The sequence below is a fragment of the Hemiscyllium ocellatum genome, chromosome 7, assembly GCF_020745735.1.
Source record: "Hemiscyllium ocellatum isolate sHemOce1 chromosome 7, sHemOce1.pat.X.cur, whole genome shotgun sequence".
NCBI classification, from domain to species: Eukaryota; Metazoa; Chordata; class Chondrichthyes; order Orectolobiformes; family Hemiscylliidae; genus Hemiscyllium; species Hemiscyllium ocellatum.
Genome location: NC_083407.1, coordinates 12,914,016 through 12,939,979, shown reverse-complemented (window position 1 = coordinate 12,939,979; position 25,964 = coordinate 12,914,016). Strand labels below are relative to the sequence as shown.

The following is a 25,964-nucleotide window of genomic DNA, read 5'->3' as shown; positions in this document are numbered from 1 at the left end:
AACACGCGCACACACACATATCTAAAACACAGCGTGCACGCCAAACATCTAATCACGGAGCTATACAAACATGTACAACACACAAGCTCAGGATGCAGTCAAGTTTCGACTCACGTTGGGTCTTTGAAAGCTGATTAATTCCGATTCAGACCATGAGACTTTGGATTCTGAGCTAAGGTGATTCAAAAGGGTGTTGCAGCGCTGTAATCTCTTGCTCAGAACAATCTCTGGATTGCCACTTTTATTGCAGGATGACCAAGGTACACAGGTAGTCAGGAGGCAGCCAAGATAAGGCACTGGATTCATTTGACGCTGTCTTTCTAACCACACCTCAGCTCTGAGAATCAGGTTCTCTCGCGTCTCCGTCTAAATACCTGCAGCTTTGCGTCTGTGTGTGTGTGTGTGTGTGGGATAAAAGTTTTAATTGCCCGTAAACTTCCCGATTTGACGGATGATGTTCTTCACGTGCACGTAATGCAAAAGCATCTGTATCTCCCGCTTTGTGTTCCGTGGAAAATCTCGCTGTGCGCAACATTCGGAGCGCCCCACAATCCACAGAAACGTGACTCAAACACAGGATCGACTGATTAGACTGTGAGGATCCAGGACACATTATCCCTCCCCTGATTCCACCGCCCCCCCACCTTCCCCCACCAACGCCATCAAAACACAACACATACGAAAGGGATGAACTCCCAGCTCGGAACTTTCAACTTAAAAATACCCACCACCCCAACAAAGCATCTACTACTCTCCCAATGTTGTACAATTATAATAGATCGACCCTCAAAGTCTGGCGTGTGTTCGCTTCACACGCACACAAACAAGAATTCCAATTCCTTAATCTCTTATGATCACCCGATCTCACCGCCTGCAGGCTGGATTTTTCTTTCGATCACTGAATTGCACTCGCTCTGATTATAACCCCCAACGTCGACTTCCCCCACTCTTTCTAGCAAATCCCACAACTTTCAGGGGGGTTATTTGAATCGACCGTGCATAAAAAAACAGGTTTGGATATTGCGTTGAGAACTCCAGCCCATTTGTTCCAAGACCACTGTACCAACTCACAACCACAGCGAAACCTCCAAGGTACTCTTAAGAGCTTTGTAATTTAAATAAAATCAATAAATCCAGTCTTAAATTAACAAAGCACACAAACACATATCGAGGCTGATGAATAGAAATGCGAACCTCCAGATTCCCAAACCTCAAAAAACCCATCAACAAAATATTGCGTGCCTCAGTATCTGTGCAAATGTTGAAGTAACACGCCGAAGCTATTTCATGCAGATACTAGCTCCCATTGTCAGAAAGATATCCACATCTACTTTTTTAAAAAAATATTTATTTTACGGAAAAGGATTAAATGCAATCCTATCAGCAGTAAACGCCAACTATTTCGATCAGTGCTATTTTTGTCATAAAGTTTAATTAGAAGTTGCAATAAAAGTTTTTGAAACTTTCCAAACTTTTTTAAAAAATCATAAAAGTTGAAAGACAGCGTTTCGCAAAAGTTATGCTCACCATAAAAACAGCTGTCCAAATAAACTGAAAAGTAAAGGTTTTTCTTCCCTCCTTCTGCCTCTCTTTAATCCCGATTGTATTTAAGAAGCGGTTCTCCTACCCGCTGTGGTTACAGTTTCCACTAGAACTAATCTGCAAACTGGTGGCTCTCTCAGCGACAGCGCAGCCTGAACCATTCACAGGGACATTGTAATTGCCATCTGCCAAAAGGGTAACCTTACTAAAAATATCACATAACAGATAAATTCATATTCACCATTTCTTGCAGAATAACATGACACTCTTCAAATTAAAGTAAGGAAGACCTATTTGTGTAATGATTTTTGTTTTCGTCCTCGTCCGTTACTCAAATTCTTTGTTTTTTCTAAAACTGCTACCCCTTCTCTCCTCTTGGTTAGAGGGGCCAGCTGGTCGGGATTCTCGGATCGGTGCGAGTTGGAGTACGCATGCGCCCCATCCCGGCTGCGCGATGCCTCACGGGATTTGTAGTCCCCCTCCCCATAAAACCCAAGCCATTTAATGCTAAATCGGAAACTACAACCCCCAGCTCTCCTAGCGGTCGCGGCGGCCGGCTACGCTATATATAGGACTCGATGGGCGACTGCGCATGTCTAAAAGAACCACCGTGGCAAGATGGCGGCGCGCAGGCAGTGCGGGGATCCAGGAGCGGGGACTTTGCAAACCGCTTATTTCTTATTGCTGGTGAGTTGACCGCGTCCTCCCTCGTCAGGACGGAAGCGATCTCATTTATTGTAGAAAGAGGAAGGAGGGTGGCGGTGTCATTCCATAATTGTGGTTTGCGTTGATCCATAGCGGAGTTGCCAGGGAAATGCCAGTTGGTGTGTGTGTGTGTGTGTGTGTGTGTGGGGTGGGAGGTGGTTGGGGTGGGGGCGGGGAGAGAGGGCCGGGGGGTGGGGAGCGCTGAGCGGCGGCGGTTGCCAAGGGGCCGGGCACCAACCAGCCAAACTCCTGCGGTGCCCGCACATAGTCATCCTGCAGCTTGTCCAGGTGTCGCTCTCCCCACTTTCACAAATCACTTCAGCTGCCCGCAAAACTGCGGCTTTGTGTCTTGTAGCGGTTGAAAGCTTAGTTTCCGTGCGTGTGTGCGTTCATATTTAGCGCAATCAGTGTGCTTGCGTTTTAATGTGGTAAATCCCAACAGTTCGACCGCGTAACTCAAGCCATAAGCAAATATTTGCATACACACCTTACGTCAATTAATGAAAGAGGCTCTTTTGACTTTAAGTAATTGATTAAGTTGTACTTTAAGATCCGGGTTTTCTTCCTTGAAAGTAATTGGCAGAGTTAGAGAGGAAATAAAGAAAATATTTGTAAGGGCATGGTACTCCAGAAACGCACAACACGTAAAAATTACTTGGGAATGTCTACATAGAGGAGAAAGTGAGGTCTGCAGATGCTGGGGATCAGAGGTGAAAATGTGTTGCTGGAAAAGCACAGCAGGTCAGGCAGCATCCAAGGAACAGGAAATTCGACGTTTCGGGCATAAGCCCTTCTCCAATGTCTACATAGAGTCATAGAGATGTACAACATTGAAACAGACCCTTCGGTCCAACCCGTCCATGCCGACCAGATATCCCAACCTAATCTAGCCCCAACTGCCAGCACCCGGCCCCTATCCCTCCAAACCCTTCCTATTCATATATCCATCCAAATGCCTCTTAAATGTTGCAATTGTGCCAGCCTCCACCACTTCCTCTGGCAGCTCATTCCATACACGCACCACCGTATGTGTGAAAAGTTTACAACTTGACACAAGTGTTGGGCCAAATGACCACCTTGTTTCTCTTAAATTTTCTGATTCTGCCCTGAGCACTTTTAAGCTTTGCACTCTTTTTTTTCCACTTGGTCCACGATTGTTGTCAAATGGCTGATATGGAGTGGGTGTGGGACGTGACATTGAGAACGTAACTGTAAACATTGCCCAAAAGTCCACGAGCTTATCTCTGTGTCTGAGTGTACCTGCTCTCAAAAAGCAACAAAAAAAGGTTTGGCTACCTGGCACAAAAACAGAAAATGTTACAAGTGTATGACAGGAAGGAAAGTATCAGTGGATAGAAGAAAAGTCCTACTTCAGCTCTATAACATTATTGTTGTCAAAATAATTCAGAAGAGGAAGTCTGAAATAAAAACAATGCTAAAATGCCAGTGGGTTGGAGAAGTGTCGTCAAGCTGAAATGTTGACTTAGATAAGATTCCCTACAGTGTGGAACAGGGCCTTTGGCCCAACAAGTCCACACCAACCCTCCAAAGAGTAACCCACCCAGACCCATTTCCTAATACACCTAACACTATGGGCAATTTAGCATGGCCAATTCACCTTGCCTGTACATCTTTGGACTGTGGGAGGAAACCCACACAGACACAGGGCGAATATGCAAACTCCACACAGACAGGCTGGAATCAAACCTGGGACACTGGTGCTGTGAGGCAGCAATGCTAACCACTGAGCCACCGCACCACCCAACTCTGTCTTTGCATCTCCTCAGACTATCTGATCATTTCTAGCATTTTAGTTTGTCTTTTCAAAACAGATGTTTGGGCCAGCTTTTCACAAGTTGTTTGTTTTTAATCTGCAATGGCCATACAAGTTTCTCTATTTAAGGAGTCAGGACTATTATATTTGTCTAATGATTTTGATCACTTTGACTTCAACTTTTATTGGAACTTTGAAAATTTATATCAAGTTCAAATAAAATCTGGAATGGATCAAATTGTGTATGAAGTGGTTAGATTAATGCATTATGAAAATATTTTTTATTTGTGTATTAGTATCAGCACACTTCTTACTTTATTATTCTCTGTTCTCAACAATTTCACCAGTGATAGCCAGAAGCATTTTGAGGTTTACTACAATCTCTTTAAATACAACCCAAAATTGGACAGTCCTTTTGATGTGCTTGTGTTATAGTTCATTGAAGTCCTAGGTGCACCATTGATGATTACATTTTACCTTTTGTGAGAATATGCTGCTTCATTTTTGAAGTAAGGCTCTCAAATGGCATTGAGTAATTGTCTGCAGACAGAGAATTTGGAGGTCTAGATAAATGGCTGGGGAATGGGCAAATTGAGTCGCCCTTGCAGGAAGCGAGCATACATACAGTGGGATGAATGATTATCTGTCTTGCAAAAATGAAACTCTGTATCAAGACTACATTCCAGTTGAGAATGAAAACCTTCAAATCGTGAATAATCCCATGAAAATGTCAATTTTATTGGTCTAATTTTCAAATTGCACAAATGATTTTATAAAGTGTGAGAAAGGGTCGCACAGCATTATAGAATCCCTACAGTGTTGAAACAAGCCATTCGTATCATTGAATCCACACTCCAAAGACCATCCCACCCAGAGCCATCCCCTTACCCTATCCCTGTAACACTGAATTTTCCATGGCTAGTCCCCTATCTAACCTACAAATCCCCAGACACTATGGGGCAATTTTCCACAGCCAATCCACTTAACCTGCCCATCTTTGCACTGACGGAGAACAGACAGTCATCCAAACAATGGAATCAAACCCGGGTCCCTGGCACTAAAGGCTAATAAATGAGAAATCATGAGTTCAACCTAATGCCAATTTAGAGCGATAGAAAATAGTAACTATTTTGTCCACATTCTTACTCAGCAAATCATAGATCTCAGTTAAAATGTCTAATGAATGGGGAACCATGAATTCAACCTTCATTGAGATGATTATTAGCATTTATTTAAACTTGAAACTAAAATAATCTGGTATCTGTGAAAGTGTCCATGGAGCTTTTAGATTGCCATGACCAGTTGGTTCATTAATTTCTTTTTGGGAGGAAATGTGTTGGACTTCCTGAGCTAACCATGATATGATTTCGGTCCCATAGCAATGTGCTGACTCTTTAACTGCCCTCAAATTGGCCTGGAAAGCTGTTCAGTTGTATCCAGGAAAATCAAGCTTTCCAAATAAATAAGGTCTAAAATGTATTCTATAGCAAGGATGATGTGCTGACTTCCCGACACCAATCCATCATCCTCAAGATACATATCAAGTGTGCAATGAAATACTGTCCACGTGTTCGGATGAGTCAGTTCTGACAACATCTAGGTCAAAACAATACAGTGACATAGCATGGCTGCAGTGTGTACCATCTGCAAGATGCATTAGAACAGCTCACCAAGTCTGCTTCAGCAGTGTCTTTCAAACTTGTGACTTATATTAGCTGGAGGACAAGCATAGCTACTGCATAGGAAATCTCTTACCATCCTGACTTGGAGCTATATAATTGATCCTTCTTCATCACTGGGTCAAAGTCCTGGATCCTGTTCCATAACAGCACTGTAGATGTGTCTTCAGACTATAAACTGCAGTGATTTAAAATGATTCATCACCAATGACAGTTAGGGATGGGAGGTAATGGCTAGCATTGGCATTGATGTCATATCCCATGAACCAATAAAGAACATATGTACAACCTGGGTGAAAATTGTGAACTTCAACCTGTTTGGAGTAATAGAAAATAGTCAATGTTTAGCCTACATTTTGTAGTTGCCTGTAATGCTGGGTTACTCAGAACATCATCGATTTCTGTTAAAATGTCAACCACTCATAGGCTTAATTGATGCTGTTTTCTATGACCATTGAAGCATCAGGTCTTCACTTTGATATCTAATGTTTTTGGAAGAATTGAGCATATTGAAGCTTTGAACATTCTTTCTGATAAATAGGAAACTGAAATTTAGATATGCTGCAGAAAATAAGCTTTAGCTGTGCTGTGTACTTTATGATACAAAGTCATGCAGATTGGAAAGGTCCCAATAATAGCATTTTAAATCTACAGCATTGTTCAGTGGTGGAAGGGATGCTTATGTTTTTAAGTATAATTGCATGTACTCAGGTTGCTGACTTCAGCTGGAAGATCTTGCATTCAAATATCCCTTTGTCATTCATACAATACTTCCATTGTTCCATTTCAGCCTTTAGCAGACTGATGAAAAGTATATTTGAGAACCAGGATCTCAAGCCTAGAACTAAAGTCATGATTTACCAGGCCTGAGTCATCCAGCCCTCCCATATGTTTCAAAGATTTGGGCAATCTGCAGTAGGCACCTCAAAGTTCTGGAGAGTTCCCATCATGATGCCTTCATAAGATTGTCTGAATTCAATGGAAAGGAAGGTCACCAAACAGTACCAATCATCTCTGCCAACCTTTCCCAGTGTTGCAGTGATGATCCCTCAAAACTATGTGGAGATTGCAGTTTGTGTGCCTGACACGAGACTCCCAAACCAATTGTTTTGCTATGGACTTGGTCACAACAGGAGACGACTAAGTGGCAGCCGAAGCTGGGGATGTGGTCAAACATCCCTGTCAATTCATTGAAGACTCTGGCATATGACCAAGTGAACTGAGTAAGGCTCATTCAGGAAGGTACTGAAGATATCAAAGGACTTCACAGGGAATATGCAAGGTGGAGTTGAGGGGTCAGCAGGGCCACTCAACCTCCCAAATATAGCACCTAGTCAACCCTTCAAGAACCACACATGATGGAACCTGAAGATCATGTGTTGGGCTTTATCAGTTACCTCAGAGCCCATCAAACCAGAGTAGAAGCAAGTTTCAAGAGATTGTCTAAGAAGAAGCATCAAATGTCCTAGTACATTTTGTTGAGAAAAATGAGGAGGCCATATTGGTGTCCGTGGGGTGAAGTAGCAGAGGATCTGGGGGTACAAATCGTAAAAGTAGTGAGGCAGGTAAATGCTGCCAGTTTAAAAAATCAAATGAAGCACTGGGGTTCATCTTGGGAGGAATAAAGTTGAAAAATAGAGAAAATATTTTAAATTGATGTAGAACCTAGATTAGACCACACTTGGAATACTGTGAATGGTTTCAGTCTCTATTTTTATGGAAGGGATATAAAAGGTTGAGAGGCTCTTGGGAGAAACTGGTTTATTGGAATGAGAGTAGAACTTGTGGCTGTTCTTATCAGGAAAGATTGAACAGGCTAGTGCCATCCTCTCTAGGAAAGAAAAAGTCAAACGTGACTAGATGGAGACCTTTGAGAGCTGTTGGACTCTATACGCAATTGCAATATCTTTCATAAATGAGACATAGATGTTTCAACCTGTGGGCAAGATCAGAACTGGGAACACAAATATGAGAGTCAGAAATAAATCCAATGAGAATTCAGAGCAAGTATCTTTATCTAGAGTGAGTGAAGAACCTGGACCTCTCAACCACCAGATGTAAGTGAATTGTATAATGTTCTGGGGATCCAACAATTTAAAACAAAATCTGGAGTTAAGAATCTACTAATAACCATGAAACCATTGCCAATTGTCGGAAAAAACACATTTGACATCACGAATGTCCATAAGAAAATCTGCCATCCTTACCTTGCCTACCTACATGTGATTCCAAACCCACAGCAATGAATCAGTAGATTCTTATTCCAGATTTTTAAAATATTGAATCCAAATTCTGCCATGGTGATATTGAAGCCTGGGTCCCCAGAACATTAGCTGAGTTTTTGGATTAACACTAGCCATAGTACCTCTAAGCCAGTGTCTCCCTACTAACATACCAACAGACCAGTTGGGCTGAATTACATATCTACAATGTGATCCTCTGAATGTTCTGCAATCAATGAATTGTTTTTTGAAGAACTATTTCTGATCTTCTGACAGTTGATTTATGCATGGCAAAAAAAGCTAAGATATGAGAAAAGATATGGACAGATCAGGTCTGTGAAGGGAGAAAAAGTTAAATATCTAGTTCAGTGGCGTTTAATCAGAACTGAGGAGAGACTTGTTTGGAGCATGAAAACTGGCATGGACCTTTTGAGCCAAGTGGATTATTTACTTCAGGTACCATGCAATCCAGAGGATTTGCCAGTCCTGACAAAAGCTGATCCGTCCATACCTTATTTCTATTTCTCTCTCAACAAAAAATGTCCTGACCTTTTGAGTGTTTCGAGCATTTTTTATTTTTATTTTGAATTTCCAATATTCACTGTAGTTTGCTTTTATCATTTTGTGGTCTTGGCTGAAACAGGAAGATTGATCAGGACACCGAGGGACCTTACTGCTTTAAGATAATGCAATGATATTTTAAAACCTTGGAAGGAAATATTGGCCTTCAAGTGAATGCAGGCTTGATTTGCAAAGTGATGCCAGGGCTAATGAGCACGTTATGAATAGACTTGTGTTCATTCAAGTATAAAATGTAAAAAGATATTAAAATTGAGATATAAAGTGGCTGGACAGTGTGTATGGGAGGGCTGAAGAAGGGCTCATGCCCGAAACGTCAATTCTCCTGCTCCTTGGATGCTGCCTGACCTGCTGCACTTTTCCAGCAACACATTTTTCAGCTCTGATTTCCAGCATCTGCAGTCCTCACTTTCTCCCAGTGTGTATGGAAGCCATGATGTGGAGGTGCCGGTATTGGACTGGGGTGGGCCAAGTTAAAAATCACCCAGCACCAGGGTATAGTCCAACAGGTTATTTGGAAGTACTAGCTTTCAGAGTGCCACTCCTTCATCAGGTAGCTGTGGAGCAGAATCATAAAACAGATAATTTATAGTAAAAGAGTTCAGTGTCAAGCAATTGTTTTATTGAACAAACCTTAACAGCAATCTGGGTTTGTTCAATATATCGTTTCAGTTGCATGACACTGAGATCTTTTGCTATAAATTCTGTGTCTGATGATCCTGCTGTATCTGATGAAGAAGCAGTGCTCCAAAAGCTAGGACAGGTACACAATGCTTTATCTAAAATCCTTAGGGCCAGTTGTTTTTCGGAATTTGGAATTTTTTGGATTTCGGAATTAATGACATTTTCGCATTGAAATTTCAAAAAAACTAGCTGACAGCAGACACACGTGTGAATAGTTCGAGCGCTGAGATACAATTGACGCCTGCCAGTGCTAGGCCACACCACCACCACATATGTGAGTGACATGGTTTGAGTGGATGTGCAGTTGGGTCACCTATTCGCATGCCAAAATGATGCTTCACACTCCACGAGAAACAAAGTGGTTTTTGGAATTTCAAATAAATGATTGTGTACCTGTACTTTCAAATAAACCTGTTGGACTATACCATGGTGTTGTGATTTTTAACAGTGTATGTGGAGTAAACTATTTGCTCTTTAGAATCTTTACGTAAACTTTGAACTTATTGGCTCTATTCAGATGCATTAACAACAAGGGGCCTAAGCCTTAAAACTAGCTCTGTGCCATTCAGAGGTGCTTTCAGCCAGTGCTTCACATAGTAATACAATTTTAAAGTTCTTTGCCCCCTGTCCTCAACAAAAAGAAACTCTTGAAGCTGGGGGTTATTTAGGATAGGCAAAACTGAGATTGATAGATTTATGTTAAGCCAGGATGTCAATGTTTTGGAGTCAAAGTGGGTGAGTGGAGTTTTGTTACAAATAGTCATGAGCTAACTGGCAAAACAAGCTCTAGAGGCTGAATTGTCTATATCCATTCTCTTCTAACTGCACTGTCAAAAGATAGCAACTGCAGAAATGCAGCATAGTATTATGGGCTCATTTTGATGTCCTGAGTTTGAACTTAAAGCTAAGCTTCTAATGAATTGAAGGTGGGGGTTGGTTCAATATCCACGAGCTGTCGTGTGGGCCAGTTATTTGAGGGGTCTGCCGCCTTCAGTAACTTGTCGGTGAGTAGCTGCAAGGTATGTGTGAGGGCATTGGATGAGTGCAGGTCAGGATCAGATGCGATGTTTTCTGTGGCTGAAACATTCCAAAAGTAATCAATATCAAGAATGTTAGTGACTTTTTATCCTATTTCCATTTTTTCATCAATCCTAAAGTTGGAGCACTGAAATTGACAATGTTGCTACTGCATCTCTTTCTTCTGGTTATGAATATTAGTATCTATTTGTGGAGAATATGCAAAATAGAGTGCAAAAATAGCAAATGAGATGCAACACTGAACCAAGGCTGAGGCACGTTTTTATACATTACACGTCAGTCTGTTCTAGTTCAGTTAATGGCTCATCAGCGAATATTCCAAAAATGTATTTTATGTCTAATGTTCTGCAGCCCTGAATTTAACATAGATAATTTCAGGCTACTTTTAACAGCACATATTTTCAGTCTGGGACTTATTCCAATTCAGATGATTTTATCACTGCAGTTGAATTGGGTAGATTTTGAAATGTTGATACTGGCTTTCTATTTGCCAACTGTAATTTGTGTTTCAAGAAACTGTTAACTGAGATATTTCTCCATCAGAGTAACTTTGCACCTCCTACCATTTTGACACCCACCTTTGCTGCCCAACAGTAACTCCTTTTGAATTTTTGACAAGCAAGTTGAAAGGAAAATGGCTAATAGGTTGTTCACTAAAGGTTTTAATTGTCGATCTTGTGTGTGAAAATTATTTTTGTCATGAATGTATTATTTATGATTATACTTACTGGAGAAGCATAATAAATATAAATCTAAGTGGTGTTCTGGTTTTTTTTAGTGAACCGATCAGTCTGAAGTGTGCTGCCTTTTAAATTTGCACACTTGCGTGTTATCCTTTTCATTTATATTCACTCGTGGGATGTTGGGTATCTCTGCCTGGGCCAGCATTTATTGCCCATCCTTAGTTGCCTTGAGAAAATTGTGTCAGCTGCCTCCTTAATTGCTCCTGTCCGTTTTATGTAATTGCACCCACAGTGCCAGAAGGGTGGCAGGTCCAGGAAATTAACCCAGCAACGCTCAATGAACAGCAATATACTTTCAAGTAAGGGTGATGAGTGGCTCCGAGGGATAACTCCGGTTAGCAGTGTTGCCATTGCGTCTGCTGCACTTGTTCTTCTGGATGGAAGTGATTGTGGGTTTGGCAGGTGCTGTTGTAAAAGTCATGACTTTCTGCTGTGCATCTTATAGCTGGTACTCATTGCTGTTTCTGTGCATCAGTGCAGGAGGAGGCTGGATGAATGTGAATGTGATGCTAATCAACGGACTTTTTTCCTGGATGGTGCTAAGCTTCTTGAGTGTTGTTGGAGCTGCACTCATCCAGGCAAGCAGGGAATATGACACCATGCTCTTGGCCCAGGCCTTGTAGATGATCATCAGGCTTTGGGCAGTCAGGAATTAAATTACCCGCTGCAAGGTTCCTAGCCTCTGACCTGCTCTTCTAGCTACTCTTCATACGGTTCAGTTTCTGTTTAGTGGTACATCCAGGGTGTTGATGGTTAGGTATTCAGTAATGGTAATGTATTTGAATGCCATTGGGCAATGGTTAGATTCTCTCTTGTTACATTTGTTTAGCGCACCTGTAACTTGGCACTTGTCAGCCCAAGAATGGAAATTGTCCAGGTCGTGCTGCATTTGAGCACAGATTGCTTCAGTATCCGAATCTTCATGAATGATAATGAACATTTGTGCAGTCATCAGTGCACATCCCCGTTTTCTGACCTCATGATGGAGAGAAGCACATTGAAGCAGCTGAAGATGTTTGGGCCAAGAACACACTCCCTCTTGCTACAAAGGTCCTGTACTTGTATAGGACCTTTGTAGCCAGACGTAGTATCCCTATCTCTGATCTTCAGGCTCAAGTCCAACCTGCTCCAGCAGCATGCCATAACATCTGAACAGGTTGATTAGAAGCTATCTTACCTTAGGAACTCCTGTAGAGGCGTCCTGGAGCTGAGATGACTGATTGTCAACTGCCATACCCATTTTCCTTTGTGACAGGTAGGATTCTAACTGTGACTGTTGTCCCCCGTTTCCCATTGGCTCTGGTTTTGCGGGGACTCCTTGATGTCAAATGTGGTCTTGATGTTCAGGGCATTCACTCTCCCCTCGCTTCTTACCCTCAACTCTTTTGTCAGTGTTTGAACTGAGGCCGTAATGAGGTCAGGAACTGTGTGACAGAGCCCAAACTGGATGTCAGTGATCGGATTATGACTATTAAGTGCTTTTTGATAACACTGTTCATGATGGCTCCATCACTTTCCTGATGATCAACAGTAGACCGATGAGATGGTAAACCTGATGAAAGGCTTATGCCCTAAACATCGATTCTCCTGCTCCTCAGATGCTGCCTGACCTGTGCTTTTCCAGCACCACACTCTCGACTCTGATCTCCAGCTTCTGCAGTCCTCACTTTCTTCCAGGTTAGATTTGTCCTGCTTTTCATGTACAATGCATACCTGGGCAATTTTCTGCATTGAGTGGTTACCATGTTGCAGCTGTTCTAAACCAGCATTACTGGATGTGCAGCAAGTTCTGGAGTACTAGTGTTCAAGACTATCACTGGAGTGTTGTCAGAGTCCGCAGCCTTTTGTAGTTTTCAGAGCCTCCAACTGTCACTTGATGTTGAGTGAAATGAATCAAATTGGCATCTGTAATACAGGGGATCCCTGGAGGAGGTTCTGTTATTTCAGCTACGAAAGAAAAGAAAACCTGGTATTTATGCAACCTTTCATGTCTTTTAGGATATTCCTGAGTGCATAATCAAAATGTTTTGAAAAGCCATCATTGCTGCTGTGTAGGCAAACAGCAACAACATGATGAGCTGCGTGCGTAGCGGATGAGGTCTAAATCTTGGGCATTGGTTGAGCTTCATGCTCTTCAAATAGAGAAGACCTCTACCTAACTATAAACCTCACCCCGGGAGCTCCTAGGTTGAATCTCTGGGTGACCTGAACTGCTTCCAGTATGACTGCAACAATCAGCTTCAATACTCTGAGGCAAGGTAGGAGCACAAAATCAGCCAGAGCTTCTGATTCGCACACTACGCAGTATGGACAGTACTGAAACTTAAGTAATCTTGTTAATATATTTATCGGTTTCCTCCTTGCGTGACACTCTCAAAGTCAGTTTACATTACATCTTGCATTTCTGTCTGCCACTTGGAATGCATGTCAACGTTTCTAATTTTGATGTTTCAGGACAAGACTCACTTTGGAATAGATTTGCTCCATGAGGTTTAATAGTTATTGAAAGACTCTTGTGAGTGTTTCGCAGCAGTTGATGCAGATGAGTCACTTCAGTTTGTCCAATGCAGTCTGTGCAGGCTGAACAATGTATTGAAAGCTTTTTCGAACTGCCAAAGGTGCTTCAGAAAGCTAGGATCTTAGATAACTGACAAGCTGTTCAGGATGACATAGCGAATGAAATTATTGATATTCCGTATAAATATATTTTTGGAAGACATTGAACGATCAAACTACTTCTGCCTTTTCTGCAAACCAGCAGACAGTCTGAATCCTTAGGAAAAACTAAACCAAATCAATGATTCAATGTTGGCATCTAAAGAAATGAGCAGCCGTGTTTCAAGGATATAATTTTTGTTTCAATTAGTGCAGGAGAAGCATTTTGCCTGTTTTGGCAATTTGAAGAAATACTGCTTGTCTGGTGCCACACAGTTCTGTAGACCGAGTATGCGTCTGTATTATATATTCACCAATGAACAGAAGACTAGACGATCATGCAACACAGTCACTCAGATTCTCACTGTTCTAACTCTGGAACTTTCTATCATTTGTCCAGCTAGCGGGCAAATAAAGATGCTCTTTGGTTTGAATGGGGATGCCAAAGTGGATGAATTTTCCATCAGATACCTTGCTTGATTCTGCTCTTCTCTCAACTCATTTGCTGTGAAACCCTCATCCACACTTTTTTTACTTTGGCTTGGACTGTTGAGAATGCTCAAGTGTCAGTCTGCCATATCCTACCTTGCAGAAATCTGCTCCTATTGTACCTTGTGCTAAGATTCTTTCACCAGTTGTTCCTGTGCTGGCTAACTTATGTTGCTTTTAGACTAGCTCCACTTCAGTTTTCAAATTCTGATCATTATTATCAAAATTTGATGTAACTGTGTGCTCCTTAGTTCTGTAAGCTCCTCCAGATTTGCAGAACTCTTTGTGCTCCAACTCTAGCTGCATAGGTGTGGCTGGGTTTAATCACTTCACCATGGGAAGCAATAACTTCAGATGCCTAGGCCCTAGATTCTGGAAATCACTCCCCATCCATTTCCTTCCTTTTACATGTCTATGAGAACTGATGTTTTTGCTCAAGCTTTCAGCTGCCTGCCGTAACACTTCTTTATTTGGCTTGGTGTCAGATTTTGTTGTTGCTCCTGTTTTATGCCTTGATGTTTTATTATGGTGAAGATGTCACGGAAATGTAGTTTGTTGATGCAAGATCTGTGGCTATTAACGCTGAACCAGAGTCAACTACCTAGTGGTTAAAAATCCCAGAAGGTAACTGGCTCACCTTAACTTCTAAAGATGCGTTAACTTTGCATAACCACTAAAAGTCTTGATGTACAAGAGCTGTTCTTAACTGCTGTTGAACAGTTTCTGTCTCTGTGGAACTTTAGCCATTTGACTAGGATTCACGGTATTGAACAAAAAACAGCCAAGTCGTATGAAATCATAGTGCCTAAATCTTCCAGCAGATTTGCAGACCTTATGAGAAATCAATGGAGGCATTGCAGGCATTATCCTTTTGGAGGACATTTCTATCCAGCTGCCTGATTTACCTGTTTTCCTCCCCAAGGCGGTGCTATCCACGTCCCTCATGGCAGCAAAAGTGTCTCCACTGATTGAGAAAGTCGATGACCAAAAGGAACTAAAGAAACTCATGCGGACAAGAAATAACATACTGGTGCTGTACTCCAAATCAGGTGAGCAGGTTTTGCATCTTTGTCCAATAGCCTAGTACACTTAACATGTAAGCTGCCCCTTCACCCCATTTCACCTGTCTCGTAGTTGCATTCCTCTCTTATCAAATGGGCAATATAATCCAAAATTAATTCCAGTATGCTGCCATTGCCTCATCATCGACTTTCTCTGTTTTAGACCGTTCATCCAACATCCAGCAATGGATAAACAGAAGCTTGCTTCAGATAAGACAGTGAAGACCAAATCCATTGACTTCAATACTGCTGCAAATTCCATAGCCCATTGATGGGCTCATTCCCTGCATGCAAGTGTCTGAGGCTGAGCAGGACTGTTTGTGTTGTCATGTTGTATTTAACCTTGACAAGAGCTTCAGGCCACCTGTCTATTAAATTTAGCTAATTCTACTTTCAGACATCACCTAACTGTGCTTCTGGCTCAATTTATATGCTACTGAAACACTCAATCATGGAGTAGTCCAGAGGTGACAAATATAAGGTAGCCCTGGCCGGTTTCTAAGATAATCTAGAACTCTGCTCCCAAATTCTAAGTTGCAGTAAGTCCTGTTAATCCATCAGAGCTTAAAAATGTGTTGCTGGAAAAGCATAGCAAGTCAGGCAGCATCAAAGGAACAGGAGAATCGATATTTCGGGCAGCTGTCTGACCTGCTGCGCTTTTCCAGCAACACATTTTTAAGCTCTGATCTCCAGCATCTGCAGTCCTCACTTTCTCCCCATTAATCCATCACTCCTGTACTGACTAACTTGCATTGGCTCCCTTGGCTAAGTAACAACTCTAATTTTAGAAGTACTTATATTTTGATTCAAATCCACCTCACCTTCTCGATCTCTATAACCTCCTCTCGCCCTAAAATTCTCTGAGATATCTCCATTCCACTTCCAGCCTTTTGAACCTCTCTGATTTTGATCACTCCACTATTAAGCTACTGTACTCTCAGGACAGGAAACCTGCTGTCTTTAGCGCCCAGACTGGCCAATTATTGAATCCAGTTCAATATCAAAGTGATTCAATTGTTGCATTTAAAGGGTTGATGACCACATCTCGGTTGTCAGTCATTTCGAAGGAATTTTCAGGTAGTTGATTAAATTTAAGAAACCAGCAGTTTATATATGATATATTAATTCATTACACAAAAAGTGTGCAGCCGGCGACAATTAAGGATGGTTCACTGGAGCCAGACGATAAGTAGGAGGTTAGTACAGTGTGCGTCAATTTCATTAATGTTATGAAGGCAGCAACCTATTTCCTAGCCAAAGTGTTAGGGAACTCTTCTTCCCTGGATCTTTTCTGGTCCATCTTCCACCTAAAGAATACAGCTCTCTGAAGAGGACTGCCTCTGACTCTGTGCATCTGCTGGCATACTGTATTTTGGGGATTGGCAATCTGTGCTGTGTAAATCATTCTTCTGATTCATTTCAGCAAAAGTGCTTGGGACTACTTGCAGCAATAGAATAACTGTTGTCCCCTTGTTCACCTTCAGATGAAAGTGAACATTCATCCTTGGTGGGAACAAAATTTTTATTTTATCAAAAATACATTGAAAATTATTTCAGGCCAGCTAATGGAGTAATGACGCCTTGGCTATTATTGTCACCTCCCTTTTGTCATTGTTAATCGGAAATTGTTTATATCTGGAGAAGATGGGTAACAGCTGTAACAACAGTTGCATAAGATCTCATGTTACTCAGGAAATATCAGGAAAAAATAGTTTTGGACAGACTCCAATTTCCAACAGAATTTCACCTGACTTTTAAAGTGGCCTAAACCTTTCCCTTCTTCACTTCTCTCTCCTCCATCATAATGCTGTTTAAAACCTCTGACTAAGCTTTGTTTTCTGTCCTAATATATCCTTATGTGGTTCAAAGTCAAATTTGGTTTGCTAATGCTCCTGTGAATCACTTGGGCACCTTTCACTGTGTTAAAAACACCATCTAATAACTTGCCTCACCCAGTGTATTATCTTGGGACAGTTCCTGTATTTAAGAAAAAAAGCAGTAAGGAACCATGAAGCTGTAGGAAAGTTATCAAATACCACTGGGTATTAAGTTTGGGCTATTTTTGGGTGTTATGGAGTCATAGAGATGTCCAACATGGAAACAGACTCTTCGGTCCAACCCGATATCCCAACCTAATCTAGTCCAACCTGCCAGCACTCGGCCCATATCCCTCTAAACCCTTCCTATTCATATACCCATCCACATGCCTCTTAAATGTTGCAATTGTACCAGCCTCCACCAATTCCTCTGGCAGCTCATTCCATACATGTACCACCCTCTGTGTGAAAACGTTGCCCCTGAGGTCTCTTTTATATCTCTCCCCTCTCACCCTAAACCTATGCCCTCTAGTTCTGGACTCCCTGACCCTAGGGAAAAGACTTTGCCTACTTACCCTATCCATGCCCCTCATAAATTTGTAAATCTCTATAAGGTCACCCCTCAGCCTCCGACGCTCCAGGGAAAACAGCCCCAGCCTGTTCACCCTCCCCCTATAGCTCAAGTCCTCCAACCCTGGCAACATCCTTGTAAATCTTTTCTGAACCCTTTCAAGTTTCACAACATCTTTCCGATAGGAAGGAGACCAGAATTGCATGCAATATTCCAACAGTGGCCTAAACAATGTCCTGTTCATGAGTGGTAGGTTCCTTCTTTTGTTGGGCATGATAATTGCACGCCCATCCCTAGCTGTAATATGCTAAAAAATCCCAGGTTGAATGAAACATTATTCAAGTTCAGTTGCATTTGGTCCAAAGTTATTTTGGGGAAGGAACTGGAATGGTAAGAGCTGGAAGACTAAAATGAAGATTAAGCAAAAATGAAAAAGTGAATCAAGTATTCCTGGCAACTGCAAAGGCACTATATTTCATTCTTGTTGATCAATTTTCAAAATTTAATTTTGAAAATTGATCTCCAAAAATTGATGAGCTTTAAATTTCCAACCTTATAGTATGCTAAACACTTAAAAAAAAAACTGTAGATGTTGTAAATCAGAAACAAAAACAGAAGATGCTGGAAAAGCTCAGCAGGTCTGGCAGCATCTGTGAAGAGAGATCAAAGGTAACATTTCAGGTCCAGTGACCCGTCGTCAGAAGTGAGGAAGGGTCATCGGACCAGAAAAGTTAACTTTGATTTCACATCACAGATGCTGCCGTCTTTTGAGCTTTTTCAGCAAATTTTCCTTCTGTTTCTGCATAGTATGTTGTCTAGTTACAGTACTTTTTAAAAAAAAAAGTAAGCTAAATCATTACCTCAAACTACTCTCTGTACTGTTGTGATGGTGTGTAACTATCAGCATTGTAATGTTCTCAAAACTTACTCAATCAGAACTTAGATTTGGACAGAGAATGCAAGATCTGCCGCTGGTCTTGATAAAGCGAATATTTCACACCACATTTTGTCTTACCTATTTCCATTCTCCATGCTATGCACCGTATTTTAATCAACCGTTACATTCTTTTGAGCATGCAGTGACTTTAAAACATCAAATCAATGTTGATGACATGAAGCTGTTGGATTATTGTAAAAAGCTAACGGGCTCGCTCAAGTCCTTCAGGGAAGAAAACCTGCCCTTAACACCCTGCCTGGTCTGCATATGACTGTAATTCCATGCCAATGTGACTGACATTGAAGTGGCCCAGCAAGCCACACAGTTATATTAAAACTCTGCAAAGCAAAAATGCAGCAGTCTGAACAGAATCACCACCATTGTTTCAGGGCATCTATAGATGGATAATAATTGAGAGTCTTGCAAGTGACTCCCACATCGGAAGAATAAATTTAAACAATACTCTTCATGGCAAATTTTGAGCTAATATGCCTTCCAGCTGTAGAAGCACTCTAATTATAATTCAAGCGTGATGTGAGTCACTTTGTGCTCTTACTTGTAAGAAACTACTTACTCAAATACTGAAAAGATAAAATTGTTAAACCAGGTGTGTGAAGAGGTTTGACTGCTGTGAAATTGCATTGCATTATAAAAAGAAATTAGATGGAAAGTGGCATTTCACAACATTCCTACAGCTTCATGGTTAGTTACTGCTTTTTGAAAATACAGAAACGGTTCCTCAAACTGCAAGGTGGTGCAGAGGAGAGAGTTTGTCCTTTAGCATCTCAAAATTCTCCACGAAAGACCCAAGGTGGTCAGTCAGCAGTGAGTAATGTGACCATAACGGGGCCATCTGACTGAACCCAATTATCACTTTATATTCCCTCTGCCCCTTTCACCATTGCACATGACATAGTGATCAGTGAATATTTAATAAGCAGGAGACCTAGTCTAGGTATTTATTTTCTTCCAGCACTCAAGTCCAACCTTGCATTTCCCTCCCTAAAGTTGTTGTAACCAGTTCATGTTCACTTACTGTTGTTCCCTCAGCTGAGAATAACTAACTCCATGTAAACCTTAGCTGTGCCTTCTTTGACCTCATAACTCAACTGTGGCTGCCTTTGAACTTTTTTTTTGTTAAAACCATGAAGAGCTTTGGGAGCCCTGAACATTGCTTCAACCTCCTCATTTTGCTATCTTGACTTTTCAAGCAAACAGTGTTACTTGCTTCCCCGGTTTCCAATGTTGCTGTTTGGAAGATGCCTATTGTGACCTGAGAATTATTCTTTCCTGTCAGTTCCCGTATTCCCTTTCCCACGTAGTGCAGTGCAATGCTCAACTCTTTCCAGACTACAGTGATGCAGGTATGTTTGACAGATTCAGTCAGCTCTTGGCAGTATGTGTTTCTTTGGTCTGGTGGTTATATGGTGACTGCAGTGTTATTGAAGGAGTTGTTCATTATCTCAATGTACTTTGGTAATCTATTGACGGAGCTCAAATCTTAAATTGCTCAGCTAGCTGTAACAAATGGTGACAAACAATGTTCAGTAACACCCATGTTTTCTTTCTTGCTGTGTGATAGCCGCTACGGCCGAGCGACCACTTAAACTGCTCTCTGAAGTGGCAGAGGCAGTGAAAGGGCAGGGCACCATTGCCTGGGTAGATTGTGGGTAAGTTGTTTCTCTTTTAACAGCAATGATTGAGAATTTGATAATTGGCATGCTATCAGAAATCTTTTTGATTGAACCCTGTCTCTCTCATTCTTGCGCCTCACGTAATTTCTGATAAATTTCTCTTGGATCTCCACACAGTTCATTTTTGAAGTTTTGGACTGACATCTTAACCAGTTTTCAGACCTCTTTTTGTTTTTACTGTCCTGATCCACTAAAAATATTTCCACCAGCGTGCATGCTCATCTGTTCAGAACATTGGAACAGGAATTGACCATCAGCCTCTTGCGTCTGTTCTGCCATTCAGATTAAGTCAGGACTGTGCTGTTGCTCCATTTACCTGCCTTAACTGTATTTGCTTTTATAACTTCACCCAACAAATATCTATCATTCTCCATCTCAAAAATTTAGTTGGCCCATTAGTAGGATGGAATATAGTTACAGATTTCTACTTTTTTTGTGTGTGAAGAATGCATTCAGATTTCCCTCATAAATGGCCCAGACTGATTTGAGGATTATGTCAAATGGTATTTCAGTAGCACCTTTAACCGAGCAGCTTATTCCCACATCCTTGGTTACTTCCTTTGGGGGAGAAAGTTTCTCTGTATCTTCCCTATTAAATCCTCTTGACTTTTTAAAAACATCCCGATCAGATCAGTAGCAAGTTAATGTTACATCTCCATCTGCATCATTTCATTCTGTTAACCAGCCTGGGATTTTCTTGGGTTATTATCATATCTCCAGTTCTGTGCCCAGAATCATTCTGTTGGCCTTGCTGCTGATACACAGTTCAGGCTTTGACATGTATATGTGCAGAAACCTCTCCTGAGCACTGCTTGCATCCTGGCTTGACTGCCAAATGTGTATAGCAAATCCAAATGACTTCATTTTGTAAATTGAAATATACTGGCTTCTCTTGAATCTTGCTGTGTCCCCAGGAACAGTATACTGGCTGAAATGTTTACTGAAGTGTCTCTTCATTACAACCCATAACCAAAAATAAAACGACAAATGCTACGGGGAAGAGAAGAGAAGAGAGGTGAGGTTGGCAGATTAAATTGGAAGATACAGTTCCTGCTCGCAGGTAGTTCAGTAACCTGAGGGTGCAAATGTAAGATAATGAGCAAAAGAGAGGGGGTGAAATTGGAATCTAGAATGCACTGCCTGGAAGGATGGTCTCAACATCCAGACAGGAGTTGGATGCATTTCTATAAGGTGCTCAGGATTGAGGGGCAAGAGTGGAGGAGGACGACTAATTGGATAGCTCTTTCATTGTTATCAAAAGGCTTCCTTAATCGCAATCACATAGAATCACCAGATTCGCCAACCTTTTGTTGACTTTGGGCAAAATTAACTGAATTGTGATTGATTCCAAGGAACTTGAATGACAGAACGATGCCATTTGGCCTGTTGTGCTACTTATTTGAAAGAGCTGTTGTGATTAGTGTCTGTAACTGTGTAAGTTCCAATGAGTCTGTGGCAAAGTTTTAAGTTATCTTGGCCTGAAGTCAATGAAAGATAGATACAGTTGTTTTCTGATTACAATTTGAAGGTGTGAGGAGGTCAGTGCTTTGCTTGCTGCGACGCGAATCATGAGCCTTCAGTCTATGCACTAGATTTATTTTACCCCAAACAACTTTAGCTGAAGGGACAAGGCTCATCTCCCAGAATATTAACTGGGTTGGGAGAGTGGGAGAAAAGACAAGATCAATGTGGGTGGCTGATGTCAAGCTAAGATTTTACAAGTCTAAATTGTAACAAGGGAAAAATGAGGCAGATGAAGAGTTGCACAGTTTAGAATTTATCATGATTCACTATGCACTGGATCGCAAGATGAATAGTCAATCAACCTATCTAAATCCTCTACCCACCTACTCCAAACCTGCAGCTCTCCCACCAAAGCATCTAATGTATTTTAAATGCTGTTTGTCTTCATTGCATACCCATGTTATCATTTCTTGTGAGAAGAACTTCCTGGCTTGAGAGAAATGTTTGACTGTTTGAGCTCATGCCTCTTTTTGCTTTTTCTGTTTCATTTCTGATTTTCAATGTTCAATGTAACTGGTTTTTCTCAAGTTTTGTAGGGTATATGCATTATGTCCGAGTAACTAATTGTTTTTAATTGACAAGATAAGAATTGCAATGAAATGCTGAAGGGTGACAATAACCTGCATTCACACGTTTTATAAATCCCTTTCTGTATTCAATTTATTATTTAGCTTCTGATAGAATAATCAGGGAAGCCAAAACAAGAGCGAATCACTGTCGATGCTGGAAATCTGCAAGAAAAGCAGAAAATGCTTGAAATACTCATCAGTTCCACTAGTATCTGAGAAGAGAGAAACCAGGTTAACATTTCAGGTCAAGACCTTTCGTCAGAGTAACTGGAAAGCCAAGTTTAATCCTGCTTGAAAAGCAAAAATGCCTAACACCACTTCTTGTTGAGATGGAGCTGGTATTTTTATCATCAGCAACTTGGTGCATAATTGAACCCCATGGCACTGAGCGCTAGATTGAGCTTGCTGACCTTAGCCCAGAGCAATTCTATACTTGGGTGTCTGTGTTAAGGAGGTGGATGTAGAGGGCTGGTGGATGGAAATTCTGGTCTCAGCTTCTGATCAGTAATCTCTCTTCTGGAAATACATATGTATACATTGGGTGGAGCAAAGAGTGAATAAAGCCATGATGACATTCAACATTCTGGTGGTCAGATAATCTGCCAGCATTAACTCACCAGATTCACTGAAAGATAACAAGTCAAGTGAAATATCATTGTCAGTGGAAACACATCACAGTAAAGATTCCATGCTGATTTAGGAGGTGGGTGGGGTAGTAGGGATAAAACTGTGCAGTAGTTACATTTTAAGCTGGTACAGAATTAATTTATTTGTTTTCTCAGGTAGCCCAGCATGGAATAGTGCCTAATTTGTTGTGTGAATCAGTTCTTTTGTTTAGCCATCATCTTTGTACCAAAGTCATTAAAATATTGACCAAGTAATGCTTACATTTTGTGAGTGGATGTTGGCAGAATATTTGAGCATGGTGGATGTGGCCCAGCTGAAGTCAGTGCACCATGATCTGGATTGTCAACTGGTCATTTCACCTCTTTGGGCGAGATGCATCAAAGACATTCAGTGTTAACCTGTTAACTCAGTTAGTTTGTATTCTACCAGTGCCATTCAACTTCAGGCCTCATGACAGCCTTGCTCCAAACATGGAGTTTTCTATAGGCCTCCGAATAGTCCCAGAGATGTAGAAGAAAGAATAGCAAAGATGATTCTCGATAGGAATGAGAGAGGCAGGGTAGTTGTCATGGGGGACTTCAACGATCCAAATATTGACTGGGATCACTACGAGTACTATAGATGGGTCAGTTTTTGTCCAGTGTGTGCAGGAGGGCTTCCTGACACAGTATGTAGACAGGCCTACAGGGGACGAAGCCACTTCAGATTTGGTACTGGGTAATGAGCCTGGCCAGGTGTTAGATTTGGAAGTAGGTGAGCACTTTGGAGACAGCGATCACAATTCTGTCAGGTTTACTTTAGTGATGGAAAAGGATAGGTGTACTCCACCGAGCAAGAGTTACAGCTGGCGGAAGGGAAATTACGATGCAATTAGGAAAGACTTAGGAAGCGTAGAATGGGGAAGGAAACTGCAGGGGATGAGCACACTAAAAATGTGGAGCTTATTCAAGGAAAAGTTCCTGTGTGTCCTAGATAAGTATGTATCTGTCAGGTAGGGAGGAAGATATAGAACCCGTTAGCCATGATTTACTAAGGAAGTGGAATCCCTGGTCAAGAAGAAGAAGGCTTATGTTAGGATTAAACGTGAAAACTCAGGGCGCTTGAGGGTTACAAGCAAGTCAGGAAAGATCTAAAAAGAGAGCTCAGAAGAGCCAAGGGGAGACATGAGAAGTTGTTGGTGGATGGGATCAGGGTTAACCCTAAGGCTTTCCATAGGTATGTCAGGAATAAAAGAATGACGAGAGTTAAATTAGGGCTTACCCAGGATAATAGTGGGAAGTTGTGTGTGGAGTCAGAGGAGATAAGCACTAAATAAATATTTTTCAACAGTGTTCACTATGGAAAATGAAAATGTTGGTGAGGAACGTACAGAGATACTTGCATCTAGACTAGAAGAGATTGAGGTTCACAAGGAAGAGGTATTAGAAATACTGCAGAGTGTGAAAATAGACAAATCCCCTGGGCCGGATGGGATCTATCCTAGGATCCTCTGGGAAGCCAGGGAAGAGATTGCCGAGCCTTTGGCATTGATCTTCAAATCATCATTGTCCACAGGAATAGTGCCTGAGGACTGGAGGATGGCAAATGTGGTTCTCTTGTTCAAAAAGGGTAGTAGAGACAACCCTGGTAATTACAGACCAGTGAGGCTCACTTCAGTTGTTGGTAAAGTGTTGGAAAAGGTTATGAGAGAGAGAATTTATAACCATCTAGAAAAGAATAATCTGGTCAGGGACAGTCAGCATGGTTTTGTGAAGGGTAAATCGTGCCTTACGAATCTTATTGACTTTTTTGACAAAGTGACCGAACAGGTAGATGAGAGTAAACCAGTTGATGTGGTATATATGGATTTCAGCAAGGCGTTCGCTAAGGTTCCCCACAGTAAGCTATTATACAAAATGCGGGGGAATGGGATTGTAGGAGACATGGCAGTTTGGATCAGTAATTGGCTTGCTGAAAGAAAACAGGGTTGTAATTGATGGAACATGTTCATCTTGGAGTCCAGTTACGAGTGATGTACCGCAAGGGTCGGTGTTGGGTCCACTGCTGTTCCTCATTTTTATAAATGACCTGGATGAGGGCCTAGAAGGGTGGGTTAGTAAATTTGCGGACGACACTAAGGCCGGTGGAGTTGTGGATAGTGACGAAGGATGTAGTAGGTTTCAGAAAGACATAGCTAGGATGCAGAGCTGGGCTGAGAAGTGGAAAGTGGAGTTTAATGTGGATGATTAGGGGTTTAGATAGGGTAGACACTGAGAACCTTTTTCTGTTAATGGAGTCAGCTGTTACTAGGGAACACAGCTTTAAATTAAGGGGTGGTAGGTATAGGACAGATGTTACAGGTAGATTCTTTACTCAGCGGGTTGTGAGTTCATGGAATGCCCTGCCAGTAGCAGTGGTGAACTCTCCCTCTTTATGGTCATTTAAGCGGGCATTGGATAAGCATATGGAGGTTATTGGGCTAGTGTAGGTTAGGTAGACTTTGGTCGGCGCAACATCGAGGGCCGAAGGGCCTGTACTGCGCTGTATTTTTCTATGTTCTAAGTGTGAGGTGATACACTTTTAACCGAATAATCGGAATGCAAAGTACTGGGCTAATGGTAAGAATCTTGGGAGTGCAGATGAGCAGAGAGATCTCGGTGTCCATGTACACAGATCCCTGAAAGTTGCCACCCAGATTAACAGGGTTGTTAAGAAGGCATACAGTGTTTTGGCCTTTATTAAAAGAGGGATTGAGTTCTGGAACCAGGAGGTTATGCTGCAGCTGTACAAAACTCTGGTACGGCCACACTTGGAGTATTGTTAACAGTTCTGGTCACCGCATTATAAGAAGGATGTGGAAGCTTTAGAACGGGTGCAGAGAAGATTTACTAGGATGTGCTTCGTATGGAAGGAATGTCTTATGAGAAAAGACTGAGGGCCTTGAGGCTGTTCTCGTTAGAGAGAAGAAGGTTGAGAGGTGACTTAATAGAGACATACAAGATAATCAGAGGGTTAGATAGGGTGGACAGGGAGAGCCTTTTTCCAAGTATGGGAACGGCAAACTCAAGGGGACAC

The 25,964-nt window shown here is 41.6% G+C and overlaps 2 protein-coding genes across 4 annotated transcripts in view; one reads left to right on the top strand and one right to left on the bottom strand.

Moving 5' to 3' along the window:
• sema5ba (sema domain, seven thrombospondin repeats (type 1 and type 1-like), transmembrane domain (TM) and short cytoplasmic domain, (semaphorin) 5Ba) overlaps positions 1 to 1,636 on the bottom strand; it is a 339,576-nt gene extending 337,940 nt beyond the window's left edge. For 2 of the 3 annotated variants that reach the window (XM_060828274.1, XM_060828276.1), the window contains exon 1: positions 1,528 to 1,636. The gene's annotated coding sequence lies outside the window, so the exon portion shown is untranslated. Of the gene's footprint in view, positions 1 to 114; positions 183 to 1,527 lie in introns of those variants that run through there. The other variant, XM_060828275.1, reaches the window with a different exon arrangement.
• Positions 1,637 to 2,150: 514 nt separating this feature from the next.
• pdia5 (protein disulfide isomerase family A, member 5) overlaps positions 2,151 to 25,964 on the top strand; it is a 118,459-nt gene continuing 94,645 nt past the window's right edge. Inside the window, exons 1-3 of the mRNA XM_060827807.1 lie at positions 2,151 to 2,229; positions 15,033 to 15,159; positions 20,079 to 20,166. Coding sequence (XP_060683790.1) covers positions 2,161 to 2,229; positions 15,033 to 15,159; positions 20,079 to 20,166 — 284 coding nt within the window. The 5' untranslated portion in view covers positions 2,151 to 2,160. The remainder of the gene's footprint in view (positions 2,230 to 15,032; positions 15,160 to 20,078; positions 20,167 to 25,964) is intronic.